Raw genomic sequence first — 23,357 nt, forward strand, 5'->3', positions numbered from 1 at the left:
ACAAATTAGATTTCAAAACAAAGATTGTAATAAGAGATGAGGAAGGACACTATATCCTACTTAAAGGATCTATCCACCAAGAAGATCTAACAATTGTAAATATCTATGCCGCTAACATGGGAGCAGCCAATTATATAAGGCAATTATACACAACCTAACCCTACACCTAAAGGAGCAGGAGAAAAAACAGCAAATAAAGCCTAAACCCAGCAGGAGAAGAGAAATCATAAAGATCAGAGCAGAAATCAATGAAATAGAAACCAAAAGAACCGTAGAACTGATCAAAGAAACTAGGAGCTGGTTCTTTGAAAGAATTAAAAAGATTGATAAACCCGTGGCCAGACTTATCAAAAAGAAAAGAAAATGACCCAAATCAACAAAATCATGAATGAAAGAGGAGAGATCACACCAACACCAAAGAATACAAACAATTATAAGAACATATTATGAGCAACCCTATGCCAGCAAATTAGATAACCTGGAAGAAATGGATGCATTCCTAGAGATGTATCAACTACCACATTTGAACGAGGAAGAAATAGAAAACCTGAACAGACCTATAACAACTAAGGAAATTGAAGCAGTCATCAAAAATCTCCCAAAAAAAACAAAACCCCAGGGCTAGATGGCTTCCCAGGGGAATCCTACCAAACATTTCAAGAATTAATACCTATTCTCCTGAAACTGTTCCAAAATATAGAAATGGAAGGAAAACTTCCAAACTCGTTTTATGAGGCTACCATTACCTTGATCCCAAAACCAGACAAAGACGCCATCAAAAGGGAGAATTACAAACCAATATCCTTGATGAACATGGATGCAAAAATTCTCACCAAAATACTAGCCAATAGATCCAACAGTACATAGGAAGGATTATTCACCATGACCAAGCGGGATTTATCCCTGGGCTGCAAGGTTGGTTCAACATCCGCAAATCAACCAACGTGATACAATACATTAACAAGAGAAAGAACAAGAATCATATGATCCTCTCAATAGATGCAGAAAAAGCATTTGACAAAGTACAGCATCCTTTCTTCATCAAAACTCTTCAGAGTATAGGGATAGCAGGTACATACCTCAACATCATAAAAGCCATCTATGAAAAGCCTACAGCGAATATCATTCTCAATGGGGAAAAGCTGAGGGCTTTTCCCCTAAGGTCAGGAACACGGCAGGGATGTCCACTATCACCACTGCTATTCAACATAGTATTAGAAGTCCTAGCCACAGCAATCAGACAACAAAAAGAAATCAAAGGCATCCAAATCGGCAAAGAGGAAGTCAAACTCACTCTTTGCACATATGATACTTTATGTGGAAAACCCAAAAGACTCCACCCCAAAACTGCTAGAACTCATACAGGAATTCAGTAAAGTAGCAGGATATAAAATCAATGCACAGAAATCAGTGGCATTCCCATACACCAACAACAAGACAGAAGAAAGAGAAATTAAGGAGTCGATCCCATTTACAACTGCACCCAAAACCATAAGATACCTAGGAATAAATCTAACCAAAGAGGCAAAGGATCTGTACTCAGAAAACTATAAAATACTCATGAAAGAAAGTGAGGAAGACACAAAGAAATGGAAAAACGTTCCATGCCAATGGATTGGAAGAACAAACACTGTGAAGATGTCAATGCTACCTAGAGCAATCTACACATTCAATGCAATCCCCATCAAAATACCATCCACTTTTTTCAAAGAAATGGAACAAATCATCCTAAAATTTGTATGGAACCAGAAAAGACCCCGAATAGCCAGAGGAATGCAGAAAAAGAAAAGCAAAGCTGGTGGCATCACAATTCTGGACTTCAAGCTCTATTACAAAGCTGTCATCCTCAAGACAGTATGGTACTGGCACAAAAACAGGCACATAGATCAATGGAACAGAATAGAGAGCCCAGAAATGGACCCTCAACTCTATGGTCAACTAATCTTCAACAAAGCAGGAAGGAATGTCCAATGGAAAAAAGACAGTCTCTTCAACAAATGGTGTTGGAAAATTGGACAACCACATGCAGAAGAATGAAACTGGACCATTTCCTTACACCACACACAAAAATAGACTCAAAATGGTTGAAAGACCTAAATGTGAGACAGGAGTCCATCAAAATCCTAAAGGAGAACACAGGCAGGAACCTCTTCCACCTCAGCCGCAGGAACTTCTTCCTAGAAACATTGCCAAAGGCAAGGGAAGCAAAGGCAAAATGAACTATTGGGATTTCATCAAGATAAAAAGCTTTTGCACAGCAAAAGGAACAGTCCACAAAACCAAAATGCAACCGACAGAATGGGAGAAAATATTTGCAAATGACATATCAGATAAAGGGCTAGTATCCAAAATCTATAAAGAACTTATCAAACTCAACACCCAAAGAACAAATAATCCAATCAAGAAATGGGCAGAAGACATGAACAGACATTTTTCCAAAGAAGACATCCAAACGGCCAACAGACACATGAAAAAGTGCTCAACATCGTTTGGCATCAGGGAGATCCAAATCAAAACCTCAATGAGATACCACCTCACACCAGTCAGAATGGCTAAAATTAACAAGTCAGGAAATGACAGATGTTGGCGGGGATGCGGAGAAAGGGGAACCGTCCTACACTTTTGGTGTGAATGCAAGCTGGTGCAGCCACTCTGGAAAACAGTATGGAGGTTCCTCAAAAAGTTGAAAATGGAGCTACCATATGATCCAGCAATTGCACTACTGGGTATTTACCCCAAAGATACAAATGTAGGGATCCGAAGGGGTATATGCACCCCGATGTTTATAGCATCAATGTCCACAATAGCCAAACTGTGGAAAGAGCCAAGATGTCCATCGACAGATGAATGGATAAAGAAGAGGTGGTATATATACACGATGGAATATTATGAAGCCATCAAAAGGAATGAGATCTTCCATTTGCAACGATGTGGATGGAACTGGAGGGTGTTATGCTGAGTGAAATAAGTCAATCAGAGAAAGACATGTATCCTGTGACCTCACTGATATGAGGAATTCTTAATCTCAGGAAACAAACTGAGGGTTGTTGGAGTGGTCGGGGGGTGGGAGGGATGCGGTGGCTGGGTGATAGACATTGGGGAGGGTATGTGCTATGGTGAGTGCTGTGAATTGTGCAAGACTGTTGAATCACAGATCTGTACCTCTGAAACAAATAATGCAATGTATGTTAAAAAAAAAAAGAAGAAGATAGCAGGAGGGGAAGAATGTAGGGGAGTAAATCGGAGGGGGAGACAAATCATGAGAGACGATGGAGTCTGAAAAACAAACTGATGGTTCTAGAGGTGAGGGCGGTGGGAGGATGGGTTAGCCTGGTGATGAGTATTAAAGAGGGCACGTTCTGCATGGAGCACTGGGTGTTATGCACAAACAATGAATCATGGAACACTACATCAAAAACTAATGATGTAATGTATGGTGATTAACATAATAAAAAAATTTAAAGATTAAAAAAATAATAATAATACTTGAAATGATATTCTGTCTAAAGATTCAGTGGCTTATACCGCAGGGCAGGTATCCTAGGAATTCCACTCCAGGATCAAGGGCATTTTTTTTAATAGATACAGTCAAAGCAAACATTAAATTACTTTTGCAAAATACGTAAATTTCTAGCTTGTCTACAACTCATGGTCCAGGATAGCTACAACTGGTAATCCATTTTCTAGCTTTTTTACACAGAAAAAAAAAAAATTCACAGTTAAAGTTTTGGGGGCTTATGGGTTAGAACTGGGATATTTCCCATCATGAGTGCCATGAAGTACGGAGCTATGGAGAAGAGAGACAATGCAATCCCCACTGAAAGGAGGGGTGGTCCTTTAAGATTCAATTAACTGTGCAGACTCAGATGATGATCCCAGCCTTCACCAGGCTACTCAGCGGGATATAAGGCAGGAAGCACAGCTTGCCACTAGGGCAGCATCAACCATCCCTCTTCTGTGACAGTAATCCTCGAAGTGGTCTATGCAGGTGTCTAAGGTGCCACCCAGGAAGTATTCTCTTTGGCCTCCCATAGGCTACATACAGAAGCTGCTTGGAGTTAGAATCCCCAGGAGCCAAAATATCCTATAAGAACTCCACACACATAACCTGCAGGGATCCTATAAGGAACATGCCCAAATACATGGTCACTACATTCAGGGAAGCCCAAAGATAAGGCTTTCTAACAGGTATTTATAGTTCTCCCAGTTCACATGCAGTTTACCAACCAAGAATCATTCTTCTTTTCATTTTCTTATTTTTTAATTAATTAATTAGTTAATTAATTATTTTAGAAATAGAGGGAGTCCGTGGGGGAGGGGGAGAGGAAGAGAGTCTTAAGCAGACTCTGTTCTGAGCATGGAGCCCAACGCGGGGCTCGATTTCATGACCCTGACATCATGACCAGAGCGAAAATCAAGAGTCAGACACTTAACTGACTGAACTACCCAGGTGCCCCAAGGATCATTCTTAAGTAAAAGGAATGTTGTCAAGTAAGATAGCAGGTTTAATCAGAACTAGAAAATCACCTGAAGGCCAAATTCTCATTAAAAACTGGTTTTGTTTTTTTTTTACTCTTTCCCGGAGGCACTCAAGCTAATGAAAGCAGTAGTCAGTAAGCTGGAAACTGTGAGAAGACTGTATCCTTACCTCCTACTTTCAAGCCTACCCTAGAGCATATTAGTTGGTCAGAAATATTTCAGTACAAGGGTGGTCCTTTAAAAAAGCAGTATCTTCTGACAGGAAAGAAAAATATAAAGTTTAAACCTTTAATGTCTCTAACCTCTCCTAGGTTGACAATGATTCTAGAGAGATCCTCATCTAGGCTGAATTGCAATATATGCTCAATATCTCTTTTGCTATATAGTTATCATACCTGGATTAGTTCTCCCTAATATTCTTATTACTGTTATCACTTCTTCTCCCTAACTCTACCTCCCAAAGCCCCATCCCTAGAATAAAATTAATGAAAAATGTATTCTCCATCCAAACACTCATACTAATATGTCAGTTTTGATTTCTTTTTAGTGCAAACTGCAGGACCTATTAGTAAGTTTCCTGTATATACATCAACTCATATATATTGCTCAAATTTATAATAGGTAGCATAACATTTTTCTAATAATAATTATAGTAGTTTGTCAGTATACATTAGAAGACTGTTCCAAATTAATTGAGGGTTCTAGAGGGGAGGGGGTGGGGGGATGGGTTAGCCTGGTGATGGGTATTAAAGAGGGCACATTCTGCATGGAGCACTGGGTGTTATGCACAAACAATAAATCATGGAACACTACATCAAAAACTAATGATGTAATCTATTGTGATTAACATAACAATAAAAAATTTTTTAAAAAAGCAAGATGCTACAATGCACTATCAAAAACCTGCTTTAAATATAAAAATATATAGACTAAAACCTGCTTTAAAAAAAAATGTCATATGATCACCCCTCTCCGAGCAATCTCTTTTGCTCACCCTCATGCTCTTGTAGCAGAGATCATTGCATGCCTTCATATACCCCATACCTGTTTCACCTTTATATAACACACAAAATCTCCCTAATGGGTGCTTGAAGAGAACAGAGGGAAAGGAGGAGCACTCTGATGCTGGTGAGAGTAGGGAGAATTTTTTCCAGTAAACATTTGTTAAGTGCCTGCTCTTGCAGAGGCCATGCTAAGTGTGGGGTTCGATGAAGCTCTCACTGAAGGGAGTGACAGAGTGGGCAAATCAAGTAAGGAATCTTGGTGAGGACTGCAGAGATGGAGTTTGTGGGTGCAGACTGGAAAAGTAAAATGACAAAGGAGGACCAAGAAAGTAGCTCAACTAAAATAGGTTGGAATATAATACATTTCCTTACTTCACATAATCAGGGATCTAGAGGAAAAGGTAAAGTGAGCCTCATCACTAGCTCCGGATCCTTCCTTCCAGAACATTCCCAAGGCAAAGAGATCCCTGCTTAATCATCCTTTTCACTATTGTTCAGTGTGTGATGCTCATCCAGGAATGGCATCAGTGAAAATGTGTTTCTGTTTCATCAATCACACTAATTTGTTTGTCTTTTTTATTAAAGCAAGACCTGAGAAATCTAAGAGTAAGTTCCATGTTTCTCTCAATTATATTGTTATCATTGGTTTTTTTTATGGTATTAGTGGCCCTTTTGTGCTCTGTTGTAGTGTGAATATACCAAGACTTAAGATTTGTATTTCTGACTCTGTAGTTTATTAATATTTTCAGCATTTCTTGCCTTTTAACTTCTTGTTTCTCTATTCCTAGCTCCAGTAGTTTGTTCCATTTTCAACTATCAGGGTCCATTTGGAGGTTATAACTGAAACTAATTGGTACTTAATGTGGTATTATAATAATAAATAGTATTTATTCAGTAATTACAATGTACCAGGTGCTGTACTCAGAACTTTATACATGCATATACATTATATCAGATATTATTCCTATTACAAAGAGAATAAAAGAGTGAGACTAGGTAACTTGCCCATGATCCCACAATTATGAGCAGCAGAGATTGGGAATCAAATCCAGGCTCTAAAGGTCCAGCAGTGCCTCCATCCCAATCAAATGGTGAGAAATATGGTCACCCAGCCCTAAGGTATCTATGTTTATAGGGAAAAGAGAAAACTTTCTAAAATTAACATAATGAACAGTAATTAGCAAAACAAGAATCATAGTAATGATCATGATAAACCAATAAATCATTCCAAAGAAGTGATGGGAAGAGAGGAATAATAAGAAGAAAACAAAGTGTAAGTGACATAAAAATCTTACCAGTCAATGTTTGAATCAGCAGAGAGAAAACAGGAGGAAGAAATAGCATCTCCAATGATTCCATTCTTAACCTTTTCTTCCAAAAAGGAATCCAAATTAAGAGGACATTTGCAGAACAATCTGAAGATATTCATTCTCAAATCATATTGAATTGATTCTAAATACAACATTTGGTGGTCTCTCCAAGTCTTATTTCTGAAACTTCCAGCATAAAGTTTGAGAAGTAACTCTGCTGTTCATCCAGAAATCTTTCACTCACTTACTTATTTGATTTCTTTTTTGCAGCAAGACAAGAAGAACCAAGTAAGTTCTATATCTATTCATCAATTCTGGGGTTGGTTCCTACACTAGTTATATCCTTTTCTGAACATGAAAGACCTTAACATTCAAATTTTTCAACTTTGTCTCTCTCGTTTTTATATTAAATAACTTCCTCTAAAGTAGCTGAGGAATTATTTTAGAAAGTAAAAAACCCACAAATGGCAAATCAAATACTGAGCTGGCTAAAGTTAACCTGGAATTAGAAATAATGCTTCTGAACATTTGTTGTAAATTGTCACCTATGGGAAACTATGCTAGCTGTAACTACTTTACTAGAGTTTATAAATGCTTTTGGTAGAAAATTTAAAAAGTAGAAGATGTCAGAAATAAAATTCAATTGGCAAAGTTAAATTAACTGAGATGTTACTTATTCAAAATGTATTTATTTATTTATTGAGGGGCTACCCTGTGCCAAACACTGGGAATACAGCAGGGACCAAAAGTGAAGAAAATAACTGCCTTCTAGGAGTTTACATATGAATTTAAACATTCCTGACACGTTTCTTATTCAGAGAAATTAGGGAGAATGCAAAGAAAAAGTAGTTCATTTCTTTCACTTCTAAAAATGGAGCTCTTGCATCTGACATATATGTTTTAGTAGTAATTGAGAGTATATTCGTCTTCAGTCATTGAACAGTATCAATGACAGTCATGTTCTCTGTATCCACTTTAAGACACCTGCAATTCTAAGAAACTCCCTTTCTGTCTGAGATTTCTGTTATGCACTGTCTGTGGGGTTTTTTTTCTAAATGTAGCTGTTTCCATTTCAAAAGAAAAATAGACATTATATTTCTCATACCCTCTCTTCAGAATCCTACTAGAATATCTATGATTTCATACAAAACATAGACCATAAAAGATTGGTGGAAAAAATAAACATGATTGATTTTTTTTCCTAGTAAGTTAAAATGTCCCACTTAAAACAAGACTTAAGGACATAATAGAGATCATATACTATTGCCTGAGGAGGGAAGCAGGAAAAATAAGATCTATCTTCGTTTCTAACTGGGCTGGAGCCACTCATGTGCACTGATCTTTGCTTACAGCATACCAACCAACTTCTTCCCTCTTGGATTACTAAATAATATCTGGAAAATGAAACTGAGAAAGAGAAATAATTGAGTGAGATGAATATCTCTTCAGATTGCCCCTACTGACTTTTCAACAAAATACATTTTCAACTAAATATAAGGTAGAAATGACAGAGAACAAAGTGGGAAAACTCATGAAAGAGTAAGCAATGAGAGAGGAGAATAGAATGAAAATGGAAGCAAAATTTATAGGAAATGAGGTTTTTCCAGCTCCGTGGTATTTCAATTTCTGAAAGAAACTGGATGATAAAAGGAAAATAACACTTCTTTGCCCCTTTTTCAAAATGACTATGTTACTACTGGAAAAGAGAGACTAAAGTAACTCATGTCAAAGTTCTGGAGTTTGCTTTCCCTTTTCATTCTAGAAATTCCTATCTGGAAATAGTATCAGTAAGATTATTATCAATGTCAATTTTGTTATCAGTGTCAACCTATACTAATAATTTGTGTTTGGATTTTAGCACATGTAGCAGTATCTATCAGTAAGTTCCTTTTCTTTTCATAAATCTGGTACAAGTTGGGATCCCAAAATAAGGAGAAAATGTTTTCTAACTCTGACCAATCCCTTTCAATGCTTGTCTTTATAAATATTTCCTCTCCCTCTTGGCAGCTTGCTGGGTAATTAGTTAATAGAAAGAATAAACATTTGACTAAGAGACTAAGTATAAAAGAAATATTTTATTTTCTAAAAACAATTTCAAATAGCTTTTAATAACAAATAAAATTTGCCATACAGCTTAAAGAAAAGATATATGCAGTGGGATACCACAAATTTAAGATACCAACAAAGGATAGAGGAAAAATCAGGAAGATATCTTAGGTGTAAGGAGAGGAAAGAGAATAACTGCAATTAGCATTCAAATTTGCTATTGTTTAAAAGTTCTCTGCAGGATTTAAATCCTCCATACTAGATGAGAAAGAAAAAGAATGGCATAAGCACATATGCTCTAGCCTACTCTGCCTTTCTACTAAATTAAAATATAAGGAAGCCAATTAAGTCAGATTGAAACTATTCTTGTACCACAAAAGAAATGCTAATCCCTCTTATTTCACTGTGGATGTTTTTACTGGGGGAAGTTTGGTGTCTTCCAAAGATCTCTTTGCTAATACGTTGGAAAAATAAAAGAAGGAAACTATATTTTTGATCCAGAAACTCTGTTAATATATTTTTATTTCATGTTATTCTGCCAGTTACTCCAGTACCTCTTGGTAAGTTATTATTCATCTATTTATCTTTTCTTTATTCATCTATTTCTTAATTCCAGTGTCTTTTAGAAAATTTTCCCTGAAGTAAAGGGTTTCACATTCACGTTTTCAACCCCCTTTACCTCCCTATTACCTAGTACCTCTTTAAGTACAGATGAATTTAGAAACTATAATATGCTCAATGCCTAGGTAAATCGATAAATAAATGATAGAAAATTAAGGCCCTGAGGTAGTATTTTCCACATAATAAAAAGAAAAATTTAAATATGATAAGCAATGTCAGCAATGTTTTGGTAAAAATTATATATTTATACATCACTGATCCCATTCAAATTTACATAACCCTTTTAGAAAGCAAACTTGCAGTATTTTGCAAAATACAATGAAATACAGTATCTCTTAAACTCATAATTCCATTTCAAGAGATATGCTCTAAGGAATAATTCTAAATATGTAATAAAACCATGTGCATGACATTAATTTGTAAAAAAAAATGTGAAGGCAATATATTGCAGTGGTTAATAAAGGAATCAGATGGACCTAGGTTCAGATCTCAACCAGAACACTTAACCAGATATGCGGTTTTGGGTAAAGTATTTAATTTCTCTAAAACTTTAATTTGTGTTATCTCTAGTGTCTTCTCTAAATCTGATATTTTTCATTGTCCTTATTCCATATTACTGGAACAACTGATTTATTTATGTATAAATCAGCAGAAAGCCTAACTAAACCTCTACTGTTAAAAAAAAAATGATAATTAGAGAAAACAAGTACTGGTGGCAGTTTAAATATTTTACCAACAAATCAAGCCTCAAAGGAAATCTAAAGAGAAAGAGCAACAAAGAGCAGAGAAATCAGGACTCAGCCAAAAGAGAAAGGACATGAAAATTGTGAAAGCTAAGTTCAAATCTGGCAACACCTGATTCCTTCCTCCTACTAGGGCTTCAAAGGGTCTACTTTAGGGTACGTTTCAGTGGATGATTTCCAAGAGAAACACTTTTTCAAAAATTACCAATGAATGTGGACATTTTTCCCCAAATTTCCTAAGAATTCTATATATTTCCCTATCTTTATCTATACCACCTGAAATCAAGACTTAAATTTTTCATATCCTAGTTAGTTAGGGATGATGACTTCACCAACTTAATTACTCAGAAAGACCATAGTAGTTACTCTTCCAAAGTAATCTTTCCAGAGAGGATCTATTTGTCTGTTTTTTGTTGTTGTTGTAGTTGTAGTATTAAAGTATAGTTGACACACAATGGTTTCTATAGGTATTTCTGGTATACAACAAAGTGACTGGACAACTCTGTACATTATGATATGCTCACCACAAGTGTAGCTACCATTTGTCACCATACAATACCATTGAATATATTCCCTATGCTGTATATTTTTTTTTGATACAGGATTCTGAAGTATCTTTAGTAGTTTAGTCCTTTCTTTGGCAGTCATAAAGAGCTTCGAAGTTGACATAAGCTAATGCAATTACTTTAAGTGCTGTGAGAGAGCTGGGTATTTTTACCAGGTTATATAACATTTGTCCATTCTTACTATAATTAAGAGCACTAGAATTAAGACAAATGAGGGGGCAGAGCAAGATGGCGGAAGAGTAGGAGACCCGGATTTCGTCTGGTCTCAGGAATTCAGCTGAATAGGGATCAAACCATTCTCAATACCTACAAACTCAACAGGAGACCGAAGAAGAGAGTAGCAACAACTCTCTGAACAGAGAAGCGACCACTTACTGGAAGGTAGGACATGCGAAGAAGTGAATCCGAGGTGATATTTGGGAGGATAGACTGTGGGGGGGGGGGGCCTCCGTCGGCCGCTTCTGGCAAGTGAGAGAGCCACGGAGCACAAAATTGGAACTTTTAGAAGTCCGCTCCGCTGAGGGACGTTGCTCCAGTGGCTAAGCTGGGGGTGTAACCCTCGCGGGACAGAGGGTCTCAGAACCCTCGGGGTCAAGAAAGACCAGGGGTGCCTGAGTGCAGCAGAGCTCCCAGGTATCGGATTGGGGAAGCCAGCTGCAGAGACGGAGCTGAGGCTCGGGCTCTCAGCTCGGGGTTGCCATAAACTGTGACCTGCGGCACAGTCGGGCCACTGCTCCTCCAGCAGAGACCCAACAAGCAGCAGATCCAGGGAGAGTCCCCTTCCTCCCCTGGGAGGAGCAGCATGGGAATGCACCACAGGGATCTGCTGCGTTTGGAGACTCTACACGGGGTCTGGAGCCAGAGATAGAAATTCTCGGTCACAGGCCCGGTGAGCACGGAGTGCAGCTGGACACTGGGGACACGGGAATGACTGCTTTTCTCTGGGGGTGCACTGAGGAGTGGGGCCCTGAGTTCTCGGCTCCTCCGGGCGGAGATTGGGAAGCCACTATTTTCACTCTGGTCCTCCAAAGCTATACGGAGAGCTTGCAGGGAACAAAAGCTCCCGAGAGCAAACCCGAGCAGATTGCTTAGCCCGGACCAACAAGGGCGGGGCAATTCCGCCTCCGGCAAAGACATTTGGGAACCACGGCAACAGGCCCCTCTCCCATATCAGCAGGAACAGCCAGCAAGCCAAGACGAAGTTTACCGATCAAGGAGAATGGGAGAACTCTAGCGCTAGGGGAATACTGCACATAGAATTCATGGCTTTTTTACCATGATTCATTAGTTTTCCAAAGTTAATTTTTTTAACTGTTTTTTTTGAATTTTTCTTTTTCCCTTTTTCAACCAACATCTTATCAATCCCTTTAAAAAAAAAACAATTTTTATTTTTCTTTTTTAGAGTCATATTTTATCCCTTCATAGTAGTTACCCTTATTTTGGCATATATATATATGAGTTGTTCTCACTTTAAAATTTTGAGATACAGTTTCTTCTAACAGATCAAAATATACCCTAAATCACTGGTGTATGGCTTTGTTCTAGTCTCCTGCCTGATCACATTCTCTCCCTTTTTTTTTCTTTAATCTGCTTTCTTTTCTCAAACAACTTCTTATCTTATCAATGCCTTTTATAAAATCTTTTATAATTTTCATCTTTACACTCATCTTCCATCCCTTCATTGTATCAACCCTTATTTTGTACATATATAAGTCTTTCTTCCTTTAAAATCTTAGGAGGCACTTTCTTCTAACAGACCAAAATAAGCCCAAAATCCAGTGTGTGGCACTGATCTATGCACTAGCCTGATCATATTTGATCATATTCTGTTTTTTTTTTTGTTTTGTTCTGTTTTTCTCTGTTTTTATCTTTTTCTTTTTCTTTTTTTTTTCTCTTCTTTCTTTTTTCTTTCTTTCCCTTTCTTTTCCCCTGGATTCAGGTCTTTTCTGATTTGTATAGAGTATATATGCTGGGGACGTTCTTAACCTGTTAGCATTTTGTTCTCTCATTCATCTATTCTCCTCTGGACAAAATGACAAGACGAAAAAAATCACCTCAGCAAAAAAAACAAGAGGTAGTACCGTCTGCCAGGGACCTACTCAATATGGATATTAGTACGATGTCGGACCTAGAGTTCAGAATCGTGACTTTAAAGATACTAGCTGCGCTTGAAAAAAGCGTTGAAGTTTTTAGAGAAACCTCTTCTGGAGAAATAAAAGAACTAAAATCTAACCAAGTCGAAATCAAAAAAGCTATTAATGAGGTGCAATCAAAAATGGGGGCACTAACCGCTAGGATAAATGAGGCAGAAGAGAGAATCAGCGATATAGAAGACCGAATGATGGAAAATAAAGAGGCTGAGAAAGAGAGAGAGAAACAACTACAGGATCACAGGGCAGAATTCGAGAGATAAGCGATACGATAAGATGAAACAACATTAGAATAATTGGGATCCCAGAAGAAGAAGAAAGAGAGAGAGGGGCAGAAGGTATATTGGAGCAAATAATAGCAGAGAACTTCCCTAATGTGGGGAAGGAAACAGGCATCAAAATCCAGGAGGCACAGAGAACCCCTCTCAAAATCAATAAAAATAGGTCAACACCCTGACATCTAATAGTAAAACTTACGAGTCTCAGAGACAAAGAGAAAATCCTGAAAGCAGCTCGGGAGAAGAGATACGTAACCTACAATGGTAGAAACATTAGATTGGCAACAGACCTACCCACAAAGACTTGGCAGGCCAGAAAGGACTGCCATGATATCTTCAGAGAACTAAACAAGAAAAATATGCAGCCAAGAATACTATATCCAGCTAGGCTGTCATTGAAAATTGAAGGAGAGATAAAAAGCTTCCAGGACAAACAAAAACTAAAGGAATTTGCAAACACGAAACCAGCCCTCCAAGAAATATTGAAAGGGGTCCTCTAAGCAGAGAGCTTAAAAGCAGCATAGATCAGAAAGGAACACAGACAATATACAGTCACAGTCACCTTACAGGCAATACAATGGCACTAAATTCATATCTTTCAATAGTTACGCTGAATGTAAATGGGCTCAATGCCCCAATCAAAAGACACAGGCTATCAGATTGGATTAAAAAACAAGACCCATCAATATGCTGTCTGCAAGAGACTCATTTTAGACCCAAAGACACCCCTAGATTGAAAGTGAGGGGGTGGAAAACCATTTACCATGCTAATGGACACTGGCAATCCTTATATCAGACAAATTAGATTTTAAAACAAAGACTGTAATAAGAGATGAAGAAGGACACTATATCCTACTTAAAGGGTCTATCCAACAAGAAGATCTAACAATTGTAAATATCTATGCCGCTAACATGGGAGCAGCCAATTTTATAAGGAAATTAATAACAAAATCAAAGAAACACATTGACAACAATACAATAATAGTGGGGGACTTTAACACCCCCCTGACTGAAATGGACAGATCATCAAAGCAAAAGATCAACAAGGAAATAAAGACTTTAAATGAAACAATGGACCAAATGGACTTCACAGACATATTCAGAACATTCCATTCCAAAGCAACGGAATACACTTTCTTCTCTAGTGCCCATGGAACATTCTCCAGAATTGATCACATCCTAGGTCAAAAATCAGGTCTCAACTGGTACCAAAATATTGGGATTATTCCCTGCGTATTTTCAGACCACAATGCTTTGAAACTAGAATTCAATCACAAGAGAAAGTCGGAAAGAACTCAAATACATGGAGGCTAAAGAGCATCCTACTAAAGAATGAATGAGTCAACCAGGAAATTAAAGAAGAATTAAAAAAATTCATGGAAACCAATGAAAATGAAAACACAACTGTTCAAAATCTTTGGGATACAGCAAAGGCAGTCCTGAGAGGAAAGTATATAACAATACAAGCCTTTCTCAAGAAAAAAGAAGGGTCTCAAAAACACAACCTAACCCTACACCTAAAGGAGCTAGAGAAAAAACAGCAAATAAAGCCTAAACCCAGCAGGAGAAGAGAAATCATAAAGATCAGAGCAGAAATCAATGAAATAGAAACCAAAAGAACACTAGAACAGATCAACGAAACTAGGAGCTGGTTCTTTGAAAGAATTAACAAGATTGATAAACCCCTGGGCAGACTTATCAAAAAGAAAAGAGAAATGACCCAAATCAACAAAATCATGAACGAAAGAGGAGAGACCACAACCAACACCAAAGAAATACAAACAAGTATAAGAACATATTATGAACAACTCTATGCCAGCAAATTAGATGACCTGGAAGAAATGGATGCATTCCTAGAAATGTATCAACTACCAAAATTGAACCAGGAAGAAATAGAAAACCTGAACAGACCTATAACCACTAAGGAAATTGAAGCAGTCATCAAAAATCTCCCAAGAAACAAAAGCCCGGGGCCAGATGGCTTCCCAGGGGAATTCTACCAAACATTTCAAGAAGAATTAATACCTAGTCTCCTGAAACTGTTCCAAAAAATAGAAATGGAAGGAAAACTTCCAAACTCATTTTATGAGGCAACCATTACCTTGATTCCCAAAACCAGACATAGACCCCATCAAAAAGGAGAATGACAGACCAATATCCTTGATGAACATGGATGCAAAAATTCTCACCAAAATACTAGCCAATAGGATCCAACAGTACATTAAAAGGATTATTCACCACGACCAAGTGGGATTTATCCCTGGGCTGCAAGGCTGGTTCAACATCCGCAAATCAATCAACGTGATACACTACGTTAACAAAAGAAAGAACAAGAATCATATGATCCTCTCAATAGATGCAGAAAAAGCATTTGACAAAGTACAGCATCCTTTCTTGATCAAAACTCTTCAGAGTAGAGGGATAGAGGATACATACCTCAATATCATATAAGCCATCTATGAAAAACCTACAGCGAATATCATACTCAATGGGGAAAAGCTGAGAGCTTTTCCCCTAAGGTCAGGAAGGCGGCAGGGATGTCCACTATCACCACTGCTGTTCAACATAGTACTAGAAGTTCTAGCCACAGCAATCAGACAACAAAAAGAAATCAATGGCATCCAAAGTGGCAAAGAAGAAGTCAAACTCTCACTCTTTGCAGATGATATGATACTTTATGTGGAGAACCCAAAAGACTCCACCCCCAAACTGCTAGAACTCATACAGGCATTCAGTAAGGTGGCAGGATATAAAATCAATGCACAGAAATCAGTGGCATTCCTATACACCAACAACAAGACAGAAGAGAGACAAATTAAGGAGTCGATCCCATTTACAATTGCACCCAAAACCATAAGATACCTAGGAATAAATTTAACCAAGGAGGCAAAGGATCTGTACTCAGAAAACTATAAAATACTCATGAAAGAAGTTGAAGAAGACACAAAGAAATGGAAAAACGTTTCATGCTCATGGATTGGAAGAACAAATATTGTGAAGATGTCAATGCCATCTAGAGCAATCTACACATTCAATGCAATCCCCATCAAAATACCATCCACCTTTTTCAAAGAAATGGAACAAAGAATCCTAAAATTTGTATGGAACCAGAAGAGACCCTGAATAGCCAGAGGAATATTGAAAAAGAAAAGCAAAGCTGGTGGCATCACAATTCCGGACTTCCAGCTCTATTACAAAGCTGTCATCATCAAGACAGTAAGGTACTGGCACAAAAACAGACACATAGATCAATGGAACAGAATAGAGAGCTCAGATATGGGCCCTCAACTCTATGGTCAACTAATCTTTGACAAAGTAGGAAAGAATGTCCAATGGCAAAAAGACAGTTTCTTCAACAAATGGTGTTGGGAAAATTGGACAGCCACATGCAGAAGAATGAAACTGGACCATTTCCTTACACCACACACAAAAATAGACTCCAAATGGTTGAAAGACCTAAACGTGGACAGGAGTCCATCAAAATCCTAAAGGAGAACACAGGCAGCAACCTCTTCGACCTCAGCCGCAGCAACTTCTTCCTAGAAACATCGCCAAAGGCAAGGAAGCCAGGGCAAAAATGAACTATTGGGATTTCAAGATAAAAGCTTTTGCACAGCAAAAGAAACAGTCCACAAAACCAAAAGACAACAGACAGAATGGGAGAAAATATTTGCAAATGACATATCAGATAAAGGGCTAGTATCCAAAATCTATAAAGAACTTATCAAACTCAACACCCAAAGAACAAATAATCCAATCAAGAAATGGGCAGAAGACATGAACAGACATTTTTCCAAAGAAGACATCCAAATGGCCAACAGACACATGAAAAAGTGCTCAGCATCACTCGGCATGAGGGAAATCCAAATCAAAAGCTCCATGAGATACCACCTCACACCAGTCAGAATGGCTAAAATTAACAAGTCAGGAAACGACAGATGTTGGCGGGGATGTGGAGAAAGGGGAACCCTCCTATACTGTTGGTGGGAATGCAAGCTGGTGCAGCCACTCTGGAAAACAGTATGGAGGTTCCTCAAACAGTTGAAAATAGAACTACCATACGATCCAGCAATTGCACTACTGGGTATTTACCACAAAGATACAAATGTAGGGATCCGAAGTGGTACGTGCATCCCAATGTTTATAGCATCAATGACCACAATAGCCAAACTGTGGAAAGAGCCAAGATGTCCATCGACAGATGAATGGATAAAGAGAAGTGGTATATATACACAATGGAATATTATGCAGCCATCAAAAGGAATGAGATCTTGCCATTTGCAACAACGTGGATGGAACTGGAGGGTGTTATGCTGAGTGAAATAAGTCAATCAGAGAAAAACATGTATCATATGACCTCACTGATATGAGGAATTCTTAATCTCAGGAAACAAACTGAGGGTTGCTGGAGTGGTGGGAGGTGGGAGGGAGTGGGTGGCTGGGTGATAGACATTGGGGAAGGTATGTGCTATGGTGAGCGCTGTGAATTGTGCAAGACTGTTGAATCACAGATCTGTACCTCTGAAACAAATAATGCAATGTATGTTAAGAAAAAAAAAAGAAGAAGAAAATAGCAGGAGGGAAAGAATGAAGGGGAGTAAGTCGGAGGGGGAGACGAACCATGAGAGACGATGGACTCTGAAAAACAAACTGAGGGTTCTAGAGGGAATGGGGTTGAGGGAATGGGTTAGCCTGGTGATGGGTATTAAAGAGGGCACACTCTGCGTGGAGCACTGGGTGTTATGCACAAACAATGAATCATGGAACACTACATCAAAAGCTAATGATGTAATGTATGGTGATTAACATAACAATAAAAAAATTTTTAAAAAAAGACAAATGAATTTGTTCAAGACCCTAGGTGAAGGTATGACTTTGACTTGGATGAGATTTTCTATATAAACCCATCAGTTGCCTGTCTTTCAGCAGCTCTCCATATTCCCTCTACCTCATATACAAAGGGCAGCCATTTTCATCTAATGACTGTATTTCAACTCTTCTAAATGACTGATGAGCAAAGAATGAATCTTTAATTTATTGTAATAACAGTCTTTATAGCTATTAGCTCAAAACTCATAATATTAGTTTTATAACAGTCTTTATAACTATTAGCTCAAAACTCATAAATAATGCTTATCAATAATGATTGTGAGAAATTAATATTTGATACTAACTGGAAACTAAAATCTAGACATTAATAACTCCTAACAACATAACAATAATAGTTTTGCATGCCATCCCCCACCACTCTGTTGCCTGCAGTTTATATAAAGTTGGGGGTATACTGATGCCTCCAGCATCCTTTGACCTTTGCCCAAGGTTACTGGACAAAACAATGGAGGAGTTAATTTATCCTATTTCTTTGCAGCTTCCTTCTTAGAAGGGAGGATAGTTTCAGGAAGTGTTTTCTATTTCTGCTATAAAGAGTATGATTAGTAACAGAATTTTGGTGAGTTTAAATTTTGTGTTAGGTTGATTAAAGTTTTGTTTTGTTTCATTTTTTTCCCCAAACCCATCAACACTGTTGCTTCGCAATTCTAGCATCCTTTGAACTCCCACAGGGTTCAGGTTTCATGCTCTCATGGGCTGTAATGACTTCTGTTAATGCAAACTTAAGTGGCATATTTTCCCATCTCTTTGCTGTCAGATTTTTCGCATGTCCTAAAATTACAGATTTTAAGTGAGAAATCTATTGATGCAAAGGATAAAGAGGACAGGCATAATATGGACTTTTCATTAAAAAATAGAATTTCCTGAAGTTATAAAGAATTTAGCTCAGATTTAAAAAAAAACCTAAAATAATAATGTTATAGAGAATAAAGAATAGACCAAAGACATTATGAGGTAAGAGATTGAAATGGGAAGAAAAGCAAAATGAGTGATATCTAAATATTCATTGCGAGCTCCCAAAGAATTTTAAATTCTCATAAAAACTGATAAGAAAAGGAAGAGGGGCTAAACACAATTCCATTTTGCTTACTCTAAAGATAACTACCATGAAAGATTTAGGACTATTGAAGAGAATCAAGAGATTGAAGCTCTTGGGATTTCTCATTTGTTATTATAACTGATCTTCACTCTACCTATTCTCCACCCTTAAAAGATGTGCAAGAACCATCATCTTACATGGGTTACATGTCTTATTTGTGCTACTTCTTAAGCCAGATTTAGAATCCTGATCAAACCCCAGAGATTACCAGAAAGAAAAAGAAACACACACAAAAAATTATCATGACAAAACTTTTTAAGTTGATAGTTATAAATAAACTTACTGTATTGCAAAAAGGAATATGATGAGAGCTGACATGTGGTGATAGGGTTTTGAAAGGCAGATAGAATGTTGAAATACAGAGAAGAAAATGAAGAAGGAACTTAAGTTACTAAGCTTTAACTGGTAGCCAGTTTCCTGCAAGATTGTGACCCTTGGACATGGTTAAGAATGTTAAAAAAAAATTATTTAATTAGAAAAAGTAACTTTACTTATATAACCCATCAAACAGGCCTTCCAAAATGGCCTGGATATTTAGGTTATTAAAGTGTAGTTAATATTGAATTAATAAGGTATAGCATATTCATATAAGATTTAATGTTTCCCAAATCCCTTTTCCAATGTTCCAAGTAGATTTTCAATAGGAACTAAGTATATAATTTTAATATATTTTATTTTATTTTTTAGTAATTGGTCCAGTAGCAGCTGGTAAGTTCTAATTGCTTCCTCAGTTTCCTGTGGTCCTCTGTTAACATCTGAGTTCTTTTATTTGCACTGATACTTTTGACACCTGGCCACTCTGAAATCTGAGAGTTAGATTATTTTCCATCTCTTCCTTTCCACATTTTCTGGTAATCCTTTAATTTACAAATAGTTTTGGGGTGAGGGGTATATCAAACGTCCACAGAATGGCAAGGATAAAGAAAAACAGTTGTTCATTTAGTTACAGTATTGAGTTACAGAAGAGAAACGAAGGCAAACAATGTTGATAAAATATGTTGGGGTCAGACCACAGGAAAAACCATGGAAATAACACACTAAGAAATTTATATTTCAATCCAAAGCTCTATGGTCACAAAGCAAAATTCCAAAAGATAAAAGGTGGAAAGCATATAATGAGAAGATATGAGTATAAATGAGAGTATTAGGAGGGACAAACTGTACGTGCAAACAAAGAAAACACTAACTTTAAAATAAAGTTGAAGACAAATAAGAAAGGCTGATCTTTGTCCTCTCCTTCATAAAGTTTATTATATCTAAACCTGAACCACCACTGCTGGTCAGTGAAAAAGGGTTAAGAGCAATACTTTGAAAGCCTTTTCTGACTTCTCCTCCTTGAAAGAGTTGATTGAGACTTGCCTTTCATACCATTCAGGCAAACCACAAAAATTTGTGTTTCCATAAAAACAAGCAAACAAAAAACTGTTGTTTTGAATGCACCAATTAGAAAACAAAGATTAACAAAACTCATAAATAAAACCAAAGAAGAACAAAATAAATAGAAAGATGTTCCATGTTCATGAATAGGAAGAATCAATATTGTCAAAACGTCAATTCTTCCCAAGTTAATCTATAGATTGAGTGCAATGCCATCAAAATCCCAGCAAGATGTTTTTTTGATATTGACAAACTGATTCTAAAATTTATATGAAGAAGCCAAAGACCCAGAATAGCCAATACAATATTGAAGGAGAACAAAGTTGGAGGACTGACACTACTCACCCTCATGACTTACCTATAAAGCTACAGTAATCCAGATAGTGTGGTATTGGTAAGCAAATAGACAAATCAGTGGAACAGAATAGACGGCTCAGAAACAGTCCCACATAAATACAGTCAACTGATCTTTGACAAAGGAGCAAAGACAACACAATGGAACAAAGATATTCTTTTCAACAAATAACGTTAGAACAACTGGACATCCACTTACCAATAAATAAATCTCCCATATTTTACACTCTTCACAAAAATTAACTCAAAATGGATCACAGACCTAAATATAAAACTCAAAACTATAACACTCTTAGAAGATAACATCAGAGAAAAGCTAAATGACTTTGGGTATGGTAATGACTTTTTAGTATATGTGCTGCCAAAGTGAGCACTGGTAACAACTTTTTAAATATAATAGGACATGATTCATGAAAGAAATAATTGATAAGCTGGACGTCACTAAAATTAAGAACTTCTGAAAACAAACAATCTGATTTTAAAATAGGCAGAAGATTTGACTAGCTATTTTTCCAAAGAAGACATACAGATGACCAACAGACACATGAAAAGATGCTCAATGCAACTATTTATCAGGGGAACACAAATCAAAACCACAATGAGCTATCACCTCACACTTGTCAGAATGGCTAAAGGAACAAGTGTTGAAGATGTGGAAAAAAAGGAACCCTGGTGCACTGTTGGTGGGAATGTAAATTGTTTTGCACAGTGGAAAAGAGATGGAGGTTTCTCAAATTAAAAAAAGAAATACCATGTGATCCAATAATTTACCCAAAGAAAGTAAAAACATTAATTTGAAAAGATATATGCACCCTTATGTTTATCACAGCATTATTTACAATAGTCAAGATATAGGAGCAACCTAAGTGACCATCAATAGAGAAATGAAAAAGAAAAATTCTATATTTTATATATATATAATTATATATAAATATATCCCCCTCATTATATTATATATAATAATATATATATAATAAAGAAAAAATTATATATTATATATACCCCTCTCATTTTTATATCAGAATCAGATATCAGGGATCAGAAACACAGTTCTTCTCTGCTCCCACTTCCATAATTCTTCCTTCTAAGGTACCATTCAAGATTCCTTGCAGGATACAGTGCTATATAGTAGGACAGCAGATCCATCAGTATGATATAAGAACCTGGTATTTCTCACTACCTTTATGACTCTCACTGTGATCCAAGTTACCTTCATCTCTCCGATTGCTCTGATTTCACCCTTGCCTTCTAGCCAGTACCAATACAGCAGCCACAGGGATCCTTTTAAGATTCAGGTCACCCCTCTGCTTATGATCCACTAATAACTCTCCATCTTTCTTGATTCAAAGTCAAAGTCATTACAGCACCTCTCAGAAGAAGGTCTTGGAAGATCTGTCCCCTACAACTCTCTTAATAGCTTTCCTTCATCTTATTTTTTTTTTTATTTTGTTCCAGCCACACTTGCCATCTTTCTGTCCCTCAGATGGTCTAGAAACATTCCTACCCCAGACTGGTTTACTCATTGTCCTCTCTGCCTGAATTCACTCAGACATCTGCATGGCTGATTCTCTCACTTCTTTCATGTTCTATCTAGTAGTTCTATCAATTGCTGAGAATGGAGTGTTGAATTTAACTATAAATTTTTCTATTTCTCTTTTCAGTTCTATCAGTTTTTTCTCCCATGTATTTTGAAGTTCTTTTGTTTCATGCAACACTTGTTTCTTGTATGTAGCTGTTCTGAAGAAATGCAATGAGCTACAAGAAAACTCAGAAAATTCAATAAATTTCGAAATAAAATTAATGAAGAGAATAAGTCTTCTACCTAAGAGATTGAAATTATTTAAAAAAATAAATGCTGGAACTGTAAAAGTCATAAATCAGATGAAGAATGGAATTGAGAGCATAGGTAACAGGGCAGACCAGATGGAGAAAGAATAAATGACGTGGAGAATAGGAATACAGAAATACTTCCAGTCACAAGAGGATAAAGGAGAAGAGAGGGAGAAGGATACAGAGAGTTTATTTAAAGAAATATTAGCTGAGAACTTCCCAAACCTTGAGAAGGAACACAACATACAAGTCACAGGGAGAAGTCACTGTCATCCCCCAGGTAAGAAAGATAGTGATTTAGCCAAACTTGAGTAGCACAAGAGGTGAGAAGTCCCTCTTCAGAGGTCCTGCAGGGCTCTTTTTGCAAAAATGTAGTGTTGTGACATGTCTTCTATGTCCCAGAAGACCAAGGTCTGTGGCGGGGCCGGGGGACAGTGGTGAGAGTGAAGGAAACCTTCCATTGTAACAAGTAGTGATTTGGGTTCTGTGATTGATGGAGTGGGGCCAGGTTTTAACAGAAATAGCTGTGGGCTCTAGTTTTTAGGGCATATGTAATTCAGCAGAGGACAAACACATAAGCAAAAATAATAAACTTAGGAACATGCATAGG

The 23,357-nt window shown here is 37.2% G+C and overlaps 1 protein-coding gene across 1 annotated transcript in view; it reads left to right on the forward strand.

Moving 5' to 3' along the window:
- TSBP1 (testis expressed basic protein 1) overlaps positions 1 to 23,357 on the forward strand; it is a 77,020-nt gene that overhangs the window by 41,229 nt on the left and 12,434 nt on the right. Inside the window, 3 exon segments of the mRNA XM_027602859.1 lie at positions 7,064 to 7,081; positions 8,652 to 8,672; positions 9,382 to 9,399. Of these exon segments, the coding sequence (XP_027458660.1) occupies positions 7,064 to 7,081; positions 8,652 to 8,672; positions 9,382 to 9,399 (57 nt within the window).

This window comes from Zalophus californianus, chromosome 7, assembly GCF_009762305.2.
Source record: "Zalophus californianus isolate mZalCal1 chromosome 7, mZalCal1.pri.v2, whole genome shotgun sequence".
NCBI classification, from domain to species: domain Eukaryota; kingdom Metazoa; phylum Chordata; class Mammalia; order Carnivora; family Otariidae; genus Zalophus; species Zalophus californianus.